The sequence below is a fragment of the Chaetodon trifascialis genome, chromosome 13, assembly GCF_039877785.1.
Source record: "Chaetodon trifascialis isolate fChaTrf1 chromosome 13, fChaTrf1.hap1, whole genome shotgun sequence".
NCBI lineage: Eukaryota > Metazoa > Chordata > Actinopteri > Chaetodontiformes > Chaetodontidae > Chaetodon > Chaetodon trifascialis.
Genome location: NC_092068.1, coordinates 22,331,538 through 22,345,855, shown reverse-complemented (window position 1 = coordinate 22,345,855; position 14,318 = coordinate 22,331,538). Strand labels below are relative to the sequence as shown.

The window sequence follows — 14,318 nt, the reverse complement described above, 5'->3', positions numbered from 1 at the left end:
AGATTTCTCTCCGTGTGCAGCTGCTGATACTTGTTCTAAAAATGTAGTCGTTCTTACTTCAGTTCAACCACAATCTGAATAGTTTCATAAAGTTCAACATCAGTGTTTTTGTAAGTGGTGCAAGCTGTCAAAAACCTCATTTTTGGGCAGCAGCTCTAGCTGCACACTTAACCTTCTGCTTAACCCTGCAACATTACCGGTACCACAGCTAACGGTCGGCTCGCTCAAGCTAACCATTAAACAGCAGCACAGCTGCGTGAACAGCAAATCTGCTAAGTGCAACTGGCTTTTCCTCCCCATTTTTGTTTAATTATAAAACACAATGTTCCCGAAATGTCATTAATGAATTTGTCCTCTTAAGCACGCTCAGCCCTCGAATGGTGCACCCTGCACATTAATGGAGACATGTGACTGCATTAACACAGCGAACCTGAACTGAGACAAGCAGGGGAGGGAGCGACATGCACAGCAAACTTCAGCTGGTATGTTACTGATAATTACAGCCTGGACTCTGCTGCATATAGCTCCCCAAACACGCCGGGTGGGGTGAGGGTAAACACGAGAAGGCTGCATGCACAGCTCAGTAATTACATGTTTGACACATGACACTGGTGTGCCAATTAGCATAATGGGGTTCTACTGAGCCACTGCGGCTGGAGTGTCATCTAGGGAACATATCAGGAGTGCACAATAGTCAAGCTGATTAAAAAAAGCCGGTGATTATAATCATTAAAGAGGAACTCACAAATCAGTTCAGCGGTCATGAGGAGAGCAGCTGCAGAACCCCGATGATGTCATGAAAGTTATCTGATGATGACTGAACAGGAAGACTAAATCAACTGAGGGCAAAGAGCCACCGAGGGTCTAATGAAGAGACACTACTGAGCTGCATTATGGGAAGTGTGTTTGACTCAGGATTGCTCTGCTTGAATCTTTATATTTCACCATCACTGCAGAATAACTGGGCTTTTTTTCAGCCTAAAAACAATCTGACAACAAACGTAAAACTAGCGTGATTGCTACAGCCCTCGAAACTCTGCACAAACTCGTACATTTGTAGTTTCTGTTTTCCAATGTGGAGAACAATGAGGCATTTTCTTAAGGAAAATAAATCACAGGAAGACGGTTAATTGGCTATAATTGTGGTTAATGTTCAAACATAGTTGAAGGTGTTGGTCTTTCTAGTGTTTTCATCAGGAAGGCATGGAGCAGACCGTGGTTTACCTGGGAATCTGGACATCAGATCATTTCTGGGACTAGAGAAAAAGCAAATACACACACAATCCCTCGGTCTTTTCTCGTGCAGGCCGTTGGTACGAGGAGGTCACGCAGGCGAGGAGAGCCACAGTGCTCGGTGCATTAGGCCGATCGCTCTGGCTGCTCAGATGATGTACAGCTCGCCTGCACAGAGCAAACGGAGGACGAAGCAGGGCAGCGGACTGACTGATGCGGTGTACATATTTATAGCCGTGCCGTCATCAGAAAACCCCTGACCAACAGAGGCTCTGGCTCCCGCCCTCAGGGAAACCCCTAGCAACAAGGAACTCCAGCGAGCCACCCGCCGTTTATTTTGGGCGGCCGCAGAAAGGCCCGCGATGGTTTCAGGCTCGCTGCTGCACTTCGCATCGGGGGGTTTTGTGTGTGTGTGTGTGTGTGTGTGTGTGTGTGTGTGTGTGTGTGTGTGTGTGTGGGAGTGTGTGTTTGGAGGTGTGTGCCTCTGTGGTTTGTGTGTCTAATTATGCACACTCCCACAAGTCGGCCATTAAATTTTGCTTGATCTCAGCTCGGCTAAGCCGGCAGCGGTGAGACGCCGTGTTGATAAGAGGATACGGGCCTTTCAAAAAACAAACTCATCCACCAGCACAGAATAATGACCTTAGTTCACAATCCATCTTATCAAGGCCAATGTTAGAGAGGAGCTCCTCCTGTGCATCTTATGAATGGCAACAACAGAGCTAAGAATCGCCTGATGGCAGGCACACGTGAGTGGGTGTTAAGAGTTCATTGGTTCACGTCTCACTGAGGGCACTGAGGTTGAGGTGCACCACAGTGAATCTATCTGACCACCAGGCCAGAGCTAATTTCTTCACAGCCAATGCCTGCCTGTCCGAGCACTTGATAAGCTCAACAGCTGCTCTGTCGGTGGAGGGTGAGAGAGAGAGAGAGAGAGAGAGAGAGAGAGAGAGAGAGAGAGAGAGAGAGAGAGAGAATAAAATCAAAGAAAAAAGAAAGTTGGAGACGGAGGAGGACAAAAACTGAATGGATGGTGGAAGCATAGAAGCATTTATGCACATGGATGCACCAAAAGTCATCATTTTATTCTATATGCACCCATTAAACCTATAGTTTAGCAATTCCTCATAGGTCACAGACTGCTCTATTAATTTAGCCACCGATTAGTTTGACATTGTTGAAAAACGTCTGTCTTCACCTGTTTAAATTCAGCTATGTGATGCGTTTGTGGTCAGAATTCGTTTTTCGTGCCCACGTGTCGTCTTAAAAGGAAAAGAAAGCAGGACAGACAGTCAATGACAGGAGAGAAAGACAGACAGACGTTGGCAATTGAGGACAGACAGAGAGAGAAACAGACAGGCAGAGAAATGGAGAGACGCTGGAAATATCCCAGACTGAACGCAGAGGTCCTTGATGGGTTCAGGGTCATGCATCATCCAAACCCACCTCCCCTCGCCACGGTGGCATAATCCTGGGGGAGGAATGCCTAGAAGGCCTGGTAGGCCAAGGTCCTGTCCCCCATGATGTTACAGTAGTACAGTCTAAGTATGGACAATCCTCTGTGCCCACTCTAACCAGAACTGTCATGTTGAATATGTATGTCTGTGTCTATTGGTTCAGTTACTTAAACAGAAGGACACAAGTGATTCTTAAATGACACATCAGAGAGTTTAAGGATGTGATAAATAAATCTGTTGTTGCTCTAAAATGCTTATCGACTACTGTGAGAAAAAGCAGCTTTCCTCTTGCAGGTTAAAGCAATGCATCTGTAGCAGAAAATAAAATGTTGTCATTAAGACTGATGCAAGTTTAAATCCTTCACGACCCCGTCACGAACTGCTGCACATCTGCCTCTTACAACACCTCTTCAGCCAAAACATCTCCAGCTCTGCTGTCCAACCAATCATTCACGCGTGACTCTGATTCAGAGACGTGATGAGGTCAATCTAAACAGCGGCCCGGTCCCTGAAGTACGCCGCCACCACAGAGGGACCCATCGCCGGCTCAGCGCTCATTAAACACGAGCAGCAGCGGACCCATTTCAGCCTGGTTCTCAACATCCTCACAGCGAAAATCCTGCAATTTGCAGCTAAGCGAGCGGAGAGAAATCTGCATCTCTGAGGACTTTTCAGCAGCACGAGGCTGTGTTGATGTATCATCAGGTGGGGAAGGTGAAGGAGGCGGACAAAGAAGAAATGTGACTCATATCCTCTGCTCTTCTCCTTCTCCTCCTCCTCCTCCTCCTCCTCCTGAGGGCTCAAATATGTCTACTGGGTAAACATGACAGAGAACATATGAGTCCCTCTCAAGATGAAATCTTCAGAATCAGAAATCACTTATACATGATGAATAAAACATGAAATAACACAAAATGTGTGGAAGCAACACACTTTTTAAGCATATCAGATAATAATAGGGTGGGTGTGATGGACTTTTTGTCTCGACAGCCATATTTACAGACAAATAGAGTTAATTATCCTGAAGTTTTATATATATATATATATATATATATATATATATATATATATATATATATTATATATATATATATATATATATATATATATATATATATAGGCTATTAGGCTCATCAGCAGGATGACAACTAAAGAACAGGATGTGAATCATGTCGAACAGCAAAATGAGTAAATCGAATGTCGTCCTGCTCACTGACTTCATCATCATAAGAATCCATACAATCCATGATTTCAGGATGAAATACACAGCAAACGCCGTGTTTTCAGTGACTATGTCAATATTTTGGGGGAAACCCTGCACATGATGAACTACACCCGACACGAATTCAGACGCTCTCGTTCAACAACTGCACAACTGGAGCAAGCAAAGACTGAAATACTTACAATGCGAGCACATCTCCAGGGGGTAACTGGCTTCATTTCCCTGAAGGAAGACAGAAACAGAGGAGTCAGTTTATGCTCTAACAGAGACGCCAGTGCAGAACAACCTCAAGCTATATGGAATTTATCAGGAGTTTCAGCAGAGACGCAAAATGTAAACCGAAAACACAGCTGGAGATGTTTCCGGGAACTGTTTTCCATCTTTTCTGTACTCAGAAATCTTTTTTTTTTTTTTTTGCCAAATAAAATCAGGCAATAGCTGGTTTAGTCAAAATCTATTGAAAAAAACCATACTGCAGATGTAAGCATTTGCAAAATCGTATTCAGTGTTTCAAACCTTTAGTCAAACAGCCTGCATGCATCTATGCTGACAGACTGAAGCTTCATTCAAACCTCATGAGATGCTTCGACGGTTAAAAAAAAAAAAAAAGACTTTCGGTCAAACTCTAGTCTAGCTCTAGTATTTTCAGACGATTTTCTGCAGAGCTCGCGGCTGCTTCCTCGTCCGTCTCAAACAAAGGCACCTGCTAACACACAATAGCGCCTGGTGAACTGTGGTGAGCTCCGAATTCATGTTCATACCTTACATTTACTCAGCAGCAGGACGAATGCAGACAACAGAGAGAGCATTCAGCCTTGTAATGATGTCTGTAGAAACCGGCTGCTGATATTATAAAACCTCCTGATACAAAGGAGAGGTTGTTTTTTTAATTACCGGGAGGTTAAATCCTGCCAATCGACAGAAGCGGGCAGGATTGTAAATCTAATGGCTCAGACTCTGGACCCAGTCCACACTGTTCAGTAAAAGCGATGGTTTGTAACTTCAGCCAATATGTTTAGCGGTTCGTCTACGGATGAAGAAACGTGGTGTTGTGCATTCTTGCATGAGGTCATGGTCACGCTGGGCTCGCGGCAGAACGTCAACCCTGACACTGAGTCACGCGTTGAGACTGCGAATGCCTCTATCAAAGTCAAAAATCTTTTAAGGCGACGGTTCCCTGCTCTTCAACAGCGAAACATCGTCATTGTCTGGATGTGAATTCCTCAGATAGTCAGCGTGTTCACATGTCCTTCGAGCACAGCGGCACCTTACAACAGAGGCAGCTTTTCATCCCTCAGGTCAGGACAGGCCAGAGGAGTACACTACATGTACAAGTCAGACCATTTTTAACGTTTTTCACATTGTACTCTTACTGCTGTTAGCATTCTGTAGAGAAAACCTTCAGATTGTGCATATTTTGATGGCTTTGACTAAAATGTGGCAATGCTTGGATACATTTTGCACTTTACTCAGTGCTTTTAAAAGAGACAGAAAAAACCAACACAGATATAAAAAAAAACAACTCATGAATGCAAATGTGTCATCACGCAATTATCCAGTTAATTTCGTAGGCAAAACACAAACACGCAGACAATACAGTGGTGAAATCTTTCTGTGCACGAGGGGGTAACTGCAGACTGCACGCACTTTGACAAATATAAGCCACTTAAAGCAGCTCCTGTGAACATTTTAAATGAATGTTTCGCTCAAACCCCTCGAGGCTGTTTCCTATTTACATGTGCAGCCTCTCTCGAATCATGCATCATGCATCGCACACCATCAAATGTTCCAGCACAATGCAAAGTCTCTTTAAGTGAACCGTAGTATCCAGAGACACTGCATTGTGCATGCGTGCGTGTGTGTGTGTGTGTGTGTGTGTGTGTGTGTGTGTGTGTGTGGTATTGGCTCATGTTCAGCAGCCACATCCGCATCCCATCCAACACTGCAGTGTCCACTGAGCCTGAGTCTGATTGTTGGCAGAGTGAGGCTGAACGCTCACATGGGAGCCAGTGAGGAGTCCCTGTTGCAGAGGGGTGTGGGTGGGGGGTGATGGGATGGGGATCCTACAGCTGAGAGAGAGAGAGAGACGCCCCGGGCCAGCGAGCAATCGACCGGAATTGTCCTGCAGCCCCATCGAGGAATACTAAACTGAGTCTGCGCTTGGCACTCTGGACATGCAAACAGGGACAGACTACACGCAGAGTCCAGGACACCAGCCACTGACTGCAGCTGCTGGTCTTCCAAACTAATGGAAGCAACGCTACCTGCAGCATCTTTATCGATGCTTGCGCAAGCCATAGTCAGAAAGGTTCAAATCATACACGCAGAAGTAAGGAATTCAGTCAGAAGTCTGGACTGAGGACACATTTATCCCAGGAATGACTGGAATTGACACAAAGTCTAGTCTGCACAAAATACCCGCGTGGAGAATGCTCAACAAGCTTCATAACGTAACCTCAACACACTGCCGCAAAGCCTACAATGTGAAGGATTCTGACATTTGACAGCAAACAGAATCTTTCTTCACAAAACTGTTCACAGGCTGAAAATCAGAGGGTAAATTATGCACAAAGTTTATTGATTTTTGACTGGCCTGCTTGTTTTCCAGCGTGAACACGACAAAAACAACTCTGCCGCTGCAGTTAGGACCAAAGACAAAGTAAAGAATATTGGTTATGCATTAGGACAGGTGGACTCACAGCGGCACACAAAAACACGACACACAATGACCCGTCTAAAGTAAGCAGCGGTTATGTCATCTGCCGGCTTATCGCTGTGCTGCCGTACAACAGCAGAATTACCTCAGAGGAGTTGTGGTATTTTAAGAGCAGCGAGGAGAAAGAGGTGACACAGGATTATCCAGGAGAGCGACTTAGCATTTGACACCCTGTCAGGAGAGGAGTCAGCCGCTGGTGCGGCGATCACAGCTCCACATGTACATGGTTTTCCTCTCTGCAACACGTTGACTGCGGCCGGGCGCTGCCAGTTTAAGGGATTGAATTCCAGTGCTGCTCCGTGCGTTGCGTCTGACTCCACCATTGCTGGGTGTCCCCTTGCCTGGGTGGCTCAGAGGGTAATAGTGACAATGCGATACTTTATTGATCCCTGTAGGGAAAAGTCCTTTTGTTCGCTCCCCTACACAGAGCTCGACCCGCTGCAGAGCAACATGGCAGGAGCTGTACAGATACAGTGAGTTGCTAAAGGAAACCAGGAATTTGGATTCAAGGCCTTGAGCCAGAGACCTCAGGTTCAAGGACAGGCTCTCAAGGCTCCCTCACCATGCTGCAGGTTGTTGCTCACACCTTCACTGGGTTGGTCTGCACTAAAGACAAACAATGATTCACTGTAGCCCCTAAGGTCTCATCAGTTTAGGGCCCATAGTGACTTTCCCCAAATGAACCAAGAGTTCTAAACATTAAATCCATAAAAACACCCCTTCACTGTGTTTGAAGACTTTCATTTATCGTGGCTGGTGGCCATGAAGACAGACTTCATTTAAAAGACACCAAAAATAGCTCCACACCCAGAGTTACTGAGGTTTCAGTGATACTGTACTGCGACGAGTACAAAAACTCGTACCCAGCTCTGGAACTTCAATGCGACGTGTGACAGAAACGAAGACTTGGTTATAAAGCTGATAGACCAGATGAAACAGATCCAAGAGCTGAAACATGTCAGTGTCCTCGCAGCTTTGCATCTATTCTGGGACGAGTAGATGCTGCTGCAGAGTGGACATCACCAGGTAGCGCTGAGGGGACGTCAAGTGCATTTTTCTTTGGCTGACAAGTCAGTGGGAGGCCTGAAGGACAAAGACATTCATCCGTATTGGTAACACTCAACAAAAGCTAATCATGAAATGGGAAAATAACACTTAAATAAACTGAAGGCAATAACTAACAACTACGAAAGACAAAGAGCAAACTGAGCGTTATGACTTGTTTAAATGTGTTCTCAAAAAAATAACAAACATTATCACACAATGCAGGAAAATGTTGGATTTTAAAGCCCAACTTGAGATTTCCATTAAAGTCCGAAACAGCAGAGGGATGAGACCAAGAGTACAAGTGTGTGCATCCACATGAATGAAGGTTCGCTTTCTGCACTGACACGCTGGACTCTTGATTTGATTGGTGTCTTGTGATAAAGTCTTAGCTTACAAAGGTGAAGAAAAGAAAACCTGAACAAAATGGTGGGTATCCAGATCCATAGTAAGTGCTGGCTATAGGGTCCCTGAAGGTAAAGAGACTTACAGCAAAGCAGATTTGGTGTTGAGGATTACAGGTTTACTGAGGCCTGCCTTAGGTCACTGGCGTAGCTAACGAGGGGTCAGGAGTAACTCTTCAAGTCTTTTGCAACAAGCGCTCATGCAGTTCATGCTGAGCTGCTCCTTTACGTAGATGCTAATGCAGAAATACACAGAACAAGAGGTGAGCAAAGTGAAGAGGCATCATGCATATACACAGAGAGGAATGGAGGCAGAAAGAGGAAGAGGGAGACTCGTGTTGGCTCATCAATAATGCACGCTTCATTCAGAATCAATTAGGCCTTAGCACACAAAACATGGTTTGCATAATGAAGAGTCTGGCAACGTCGCTGGTTCAGCAGCAGCGTAACGGCCGACCCAAAAACCCGGCTAATAATAGACCCACAGAACCCAGTCATAACACGAAAGGCTGGGGAGTACAGGACAGGGGGCTGCACACACTGGGCGCTTTCTCAGGCACCTCTGACAGGACATGAGAAAGCATTCTGCTCTCGCTCCGAAGAAAAGCTCAATCAAATGATAGCATATTAATATTTGATTAGCAGTAAGTGATCCTTCCATCACAACTTTCTCATTATACTGGAGTAAAAAGTTCCTTCCAGTTCCTGTTCATATTAAATTTTATGTTCGCTGAAGCTCGAACGGCAGTAAGAACAAAAGGTTCTACCTGATCTAAACCTGAGATTTCTCATTCAGCCTGTATCTATCCCAGACAGGTCTGCTCAGCATGAACGCTGTTTTCCAGCTACACCCATCTCCTTTACACACAGTTACACACACATCCACCTGTTGGCTGCCTTATCTGTGCTTTTTAGGGGTTTAGTGCTTTAGTAAAGGGCACAGCAGCGGCATGAGGTGCTACTTCCCCTCTTCTTGTATCTGTCCAACAGCAGGGCGCAGATGCCATCTTAGCTCAGCCTGCAAGTTAAATTCACCTCACTATGAGCGTAGGAAAACCAATCATCGATCATTCCCTCACTTGTCAATATATTCGATCTCGAATCAGTGTGGGCCTTCTCTGAGTGCCCTCAGTGCAGCGATGACTTGCATAAATCCTAAAAATTAAGAAGCACTGCTGTGTCTGCATCCAGCAATTCAGCATAGTGCAGAATTGCAAAGCAGAGGCATGCGTCCAATCTGAAACGCCTGAGATATTGTGCCTTACACCGCACCGGACCTTGATTTGATCATGAGAACAAACATCAGCCTCAAGAATCTGCATTCAGCATCCAAACAGCTGGCGGACGCTGCGGCGTCTTTCACCTCAGTGAATCACAGCAGAAGTTTGTGATCAAATGTCATCACGTGCACATTTATGAGGCTCGACAAATCTCAGCAATCAGCACAGGAAACCTCAGAAAGTACAGCAGCGCTGCGACAATATCTTGATTAGTCGACTGGCTGAGAACTTACTGAAAACAACTGTCTGAATCTTCTTTAAGGAAAAATACTGAACATTTCCAGCTTCTCTGACATGAGGGTTTGCTGCTTTTCTCTGTTTTATGTTACTGTAAAATATATTAGAGAAGTTAATCATTGCGAACACTTACGGTGCTGGACTGCTGATGGAATAAATGCATGCAAACTGATGTTGTTGTCTAGAGCTCTGGGAACATGTGAGAGGCAAAAATGACTGTTCAAAATCAATTACATTACCTGGCTGTACAGTGTGCGTATGTGCGTGCACAATCAATTAAAACGATGTGCCATTTCAAACACAGCTGTGTGTCCAGCTTGGCATGTTCAAGTTACTTTGCCACACAATGCATCTAAGTGACACGTTATTTTCAGAGGTGGAAAGAGTGTGTCGCATATGCCTCTCCTCCTGGTTTGCTTGCTTGATTAGTTCAGGGACCACAACACTCCCCTCCTCCACACAAATGTGTCTGCAAGTATCAAGCCTGCCATATAGCCAAGCTTCATGACAAACATACTCAACCCCCCAGAGCCACAGCAGAGAGCAGAGCCGTGCTTTCAGATTGGTCTTTAAATAGAGTTCACCCCTCCATTTTTCAGCCAAACTTTGTAGAGCAGGCGAAGCCCAGGCCAATAACCAGCTGACGCAGAATCATTAATAACCTACTGCTCTATTACAGAAATGAGAAAATGAGCTGCTGGAAGTTTACAGTCATCTGTCTCTTTGCACAGACATTCACTTACTCTCCTTCTGTTCCTCGAAGTGTCACCTCTCACCTGCAATTCTTGTTTTGTAATATCGTCTGAGTAGGTGCGCTTGCATGTATGCCTGCTTCTGTGTTGACATGTGTGTCGAGGATCTGCGCCAGATTAAGGAGTCAAGTGCAAATATGAAAATAATTACCAAAATCTTAGCTGCCTGAAAGAACTCTGGCAGAGCTAATCCTCTCAGCCATTTCTATCCCTGACTTGGACTTACCTATACAAGGTTTGGAGGCCTCATAATACCATGCAAACTAACAATACCTAAATCTTCTTAAGCATTAACCTAATGGCGATAAAGCTATACTGTATTTACCAAGTGTTCAATTCCATACCAGAACAGAATGAGATCAGGGCTCGACTATGACGAAGTCAAGGAAAGGTGACAACATGCACCAGCAACAACAACACAAAACTTCCCATCACAGTTTGATATAAAACTACAGGGCTGAACAATTCATCAAAATAATATTGAAACTGCAATCAGCCAAGAGCAATATCCAACTCGCAGGAGCTGCAGTTTTTTCATAAAAGGAAAAATGCATCACAACATATCAATATAAATGAAGCAGTGTGGTGCTGAAGAGATGCCCTGGCCTAAAAATCAGATTCTCCAGATGTTTGTTTGGTTAAGACCCCAGAAAAAGATCACATCATCGTCATTGTTTAGATTTTTTTTCAGGAAAAATGAAATACAAAAATTACCATTCCCACTAAAACTCATGAAACGGGTGAATATTAGCCAGTTAGTTGGTATTCACTGGGGTTCAGTAAACTTTTCCCTACTGGTTGGTAATATCCCAATTTCATTAATGTTCCATCTTCTAATACCATGCATTGCTTCATCTCTGAATGAAGCACCATACTGTTGGTTCCACTGCTACCACTGTAGTGCACAAAATGTATTTTCAGGGGTTAATGACATAAAGCACATTTGATGTGTTGAATGCTGATGAGGCAGACATAGAGAAACACTTATTTTGGTGGTTTAAATCAGCCATAGATTCTGCTTCTCGCTAACAGGCAACGGATTCATCATTTTACTGAAACTTTGTAGGTGTACAAAAAAAACCTCCAACCAACACAAAACTAAAACCAGCTTTTTAAACCCCTCTTCACCTCCTACTACATCAGCATCAGTGGCTAGAATGTATTACATGTATACGTGCTTTTTGACCTTTTCAACTTTTGAGCACTAATGAACACACGTTATCGCCCCTAAACAACCTATTCCAACCAGTAATTAGAGGCAATCTACCCAAGCTGCACACCATTCGAATGTTCTGAATGTCACCACACGAAGGCTGACATACCAGACAAATGGATGTTTGCTGACAAAACTGACAAGAGTTTGGCCAGTGCCACTGACTGCTGGCCCCAGTGCAAGCCCGGCACTGCAGCGATGCAACGGCCAGTGAGGAGAATAAATCCAGATTGAGTGGGCTGGTTGGAAGTGCGGCGTGGATCACGTAGTGTTGATCATCTCCTCTGCTGGTGGCTCGCTGGGGCTTTTATCTCTTTTACATTAGCTCCAGCTCGATCCTTATGTGGGTGGCGCTTGATTGCTAGGCAGCATATGGTCCCCTTAGCATCAGATCATTCCACTACATGCTTAAGCAACTGTGTGTCCCTGCCCCCAACCTCCCCCTGCAGCAGAGAAGAATACATTTTGACAGGCCATAAGTTGGCACACTATCTGTGCGACATGCATGCCCCAAGTTTCTCCCCTCTGGCAGACACTGCAGACCACTGCAGGGCAAATGTAACAAGGTGTTCTGCGCTTTCTTACCTTACCTGTCTCTGGTTAATGTATTTATGATATGAAAGTCATGGACAGATGATGCTCCTCTTAATTCTAGCCATTGTGAGTGGTGTATGAGCTTCTTTGTTTTTACAGAGGCACCACAATATGCCGAATATAACCTCTGGCACAGTAACCTTGAATCACAATGCGTGAGCTCCTGGCAGCTATGTAGTAGATATCCAACCAGGGTCTTGCTCCAAAGAGGCGGTTTACCAAGTTGTGTGGTTTTGCAGAACTGAGAACATCAGTCAATGCTCCACATTTGAGGTTTTACTCAGCAAATGTGTCCAGATGACTCACAGGACCTGCTTCTTAGAACAGGCCTCGGGTGAGTTCACACTTTGTGGGCTGAAATGTGAACGTAAATACAAGAGAGTCAAGAGATTCTCTGACACTGTGCTGTAGCTGTTTGTTGACATTTGTGCTCACACTGTAGCCGAACCAACGCTGGATATTTTGAGGGTCAATCAAATCAATTTGGTTTTAAACAGCTGTGAATAAGACAAGCTGAAACCACCAGGCCTCATGTGGTTCTAATGGTGAGTGTTTCTAAATGACCTCAAAACATATCTGTGACATTGCTTGATGCTTATCAGCTCATATACACACTGATACTGACATATCTGCAATAAGCTAATATAAGTCTTTATATCTGTGTGGCGTATTTATCAGCTTAGCCTTAGTTTGTATACATAATGACAGATCATTGGCTTGTGTCAATATTTACAGACGTTTGAGTTTACTCATGAATAACAAGTCTAAGCAACCAAAATCTATAAAAGCCAAAACACTTCCTCAAGATCTGATAAAGCAGCTAATGTTTTACCTCAAACAAACTGTAAGCAATGACTTGTGGCTTTTTTTCCCCTGTCCAGACAAGAGGACAGTAAAGCAGTCGTTCCTGGACAGACTCTACCCATTGAGAACAAATGGCTGCTGCTGCTGCCAATGCTGTGCCATCAGGACATCAATAACTGCTCAGAGGATTGATCCGTGGAGGTGTGTTTGATCTGTGGTTGGGTGAATAGAGAGAGAGGACAGTGGAGGGAGGCGTAAAAACCTACAACTCCTTGCTACGCCCTTACATTTCCTTACTGACAGTTCTGATGCTCGGGTTAAGTTCAATCCAGACTGGACTCAGCTGCCTGGTCAGGTCCACTCTTACTGGTCACTACAAGGATGCTCAGCGGTTACTAGGCAACTCATCCTCATATATATATATATGCGTGAATGTATTATTTAAATATATACAGTCGACTAACCAATTAATTAGGACAGCACGAGCCAGTCCTGTGGCCTGCAATGGCAGCCTCCTCTGTGCGCTGTGAGTGGATACAAATGTAGCCTCGGCCTCTTCTTTGAGCCCAAATGCAACAATGTTGCAACTGTCAACACAGCCTCGCGCTGCCGAGAAAAACGTACAGACACATTTGGTTCCACGTTAAACGCAGAACGAACGTGAGTGCGGAGACGCAACTTGAGCGGACGTTCCATTTCCCTGCCCGACGGGTGAAGTGTGCCACAGTGAGTCGCCGAGCTGGGCCTCGAAAAGCGAACATTTGTGCCACGAAAACTCATTTGCACGGGCCTCGCTGCTAATAAGAGTGAAGGCTATGCCGAGGAGGGATAAGAAATATCTGGGCCACGGGCTTCAGGCTGCCGTCCGCCCGGGGGTTCCAGCGCGGAGAGGGCGCCGAAAGTGGGCGAGAAAAAGCGTTTCCTCTCGCCGGAGCTCTGCGCGGTCGACTGTTAACTCAAAGCAAAGCGAAAACAAACTGTCAAAACGCCACATTATTCGACACATGAAAGCCCAGGCCTGCCCACCGCTGTGTTTACCAGTCGGCGAAGGGTGAAATTAGGAGCTTTGCCGCTTACCATCTTGCAGGTCGGATGATGAAATCCAGGCGATGTGAACGGCACGGAGGTAAAAACAGAGGGGAGGGGAGGGGGAGTCGGTAGGCCGCCGAGTTGTGACGAGAAATATAAAAAAATATAAATGCTTGTGGTGCTCTCTGAGGTCTCGTCCTGGCTTTACAGGCTACCCAGCTTCACGAACTCCTCTCCGTCGCTCTCTCCTTCGCCGAGGCTTTCACTGCAGTGGCGAAGGGAGGGAGACCCGCTGGGAGGGGACAGTAAGCGGAGGAGGAGGCTCGCTTTGAC

At 45.3% G+C, this 14,318-nt stretch overlaps 1 protein-coding gene across 1 annotated transcript in view; it reads right to left on the bottom strand.

Moving 5' to 3' along the window:
* LOC139340976 (calcineurin subunit B type 1) overlaps window positions 1–14,318 on the bottom strand; it is a 25,299-nt gene extending 10,981 nt beyond the window's left edge. Inside the window, exons 1-2 of the mRNA XM_070977153.1 lie at window positions 14,034–14,318; window positions 4,095–4,134 (exon numbers count right to left, since the gene is read on the bottom strand). Of these exons, the coding sequence (XP_070833254.1) occupies window positions 4,095–4,134; window positions 14,034–14,036 (43 nt within the window). The 5' untranslated portion in view covers window positions 14,037–14,318. The remainder of the gene's footprint in view (window positions 1–4,094; window positions 4,135–14,033) is intronic.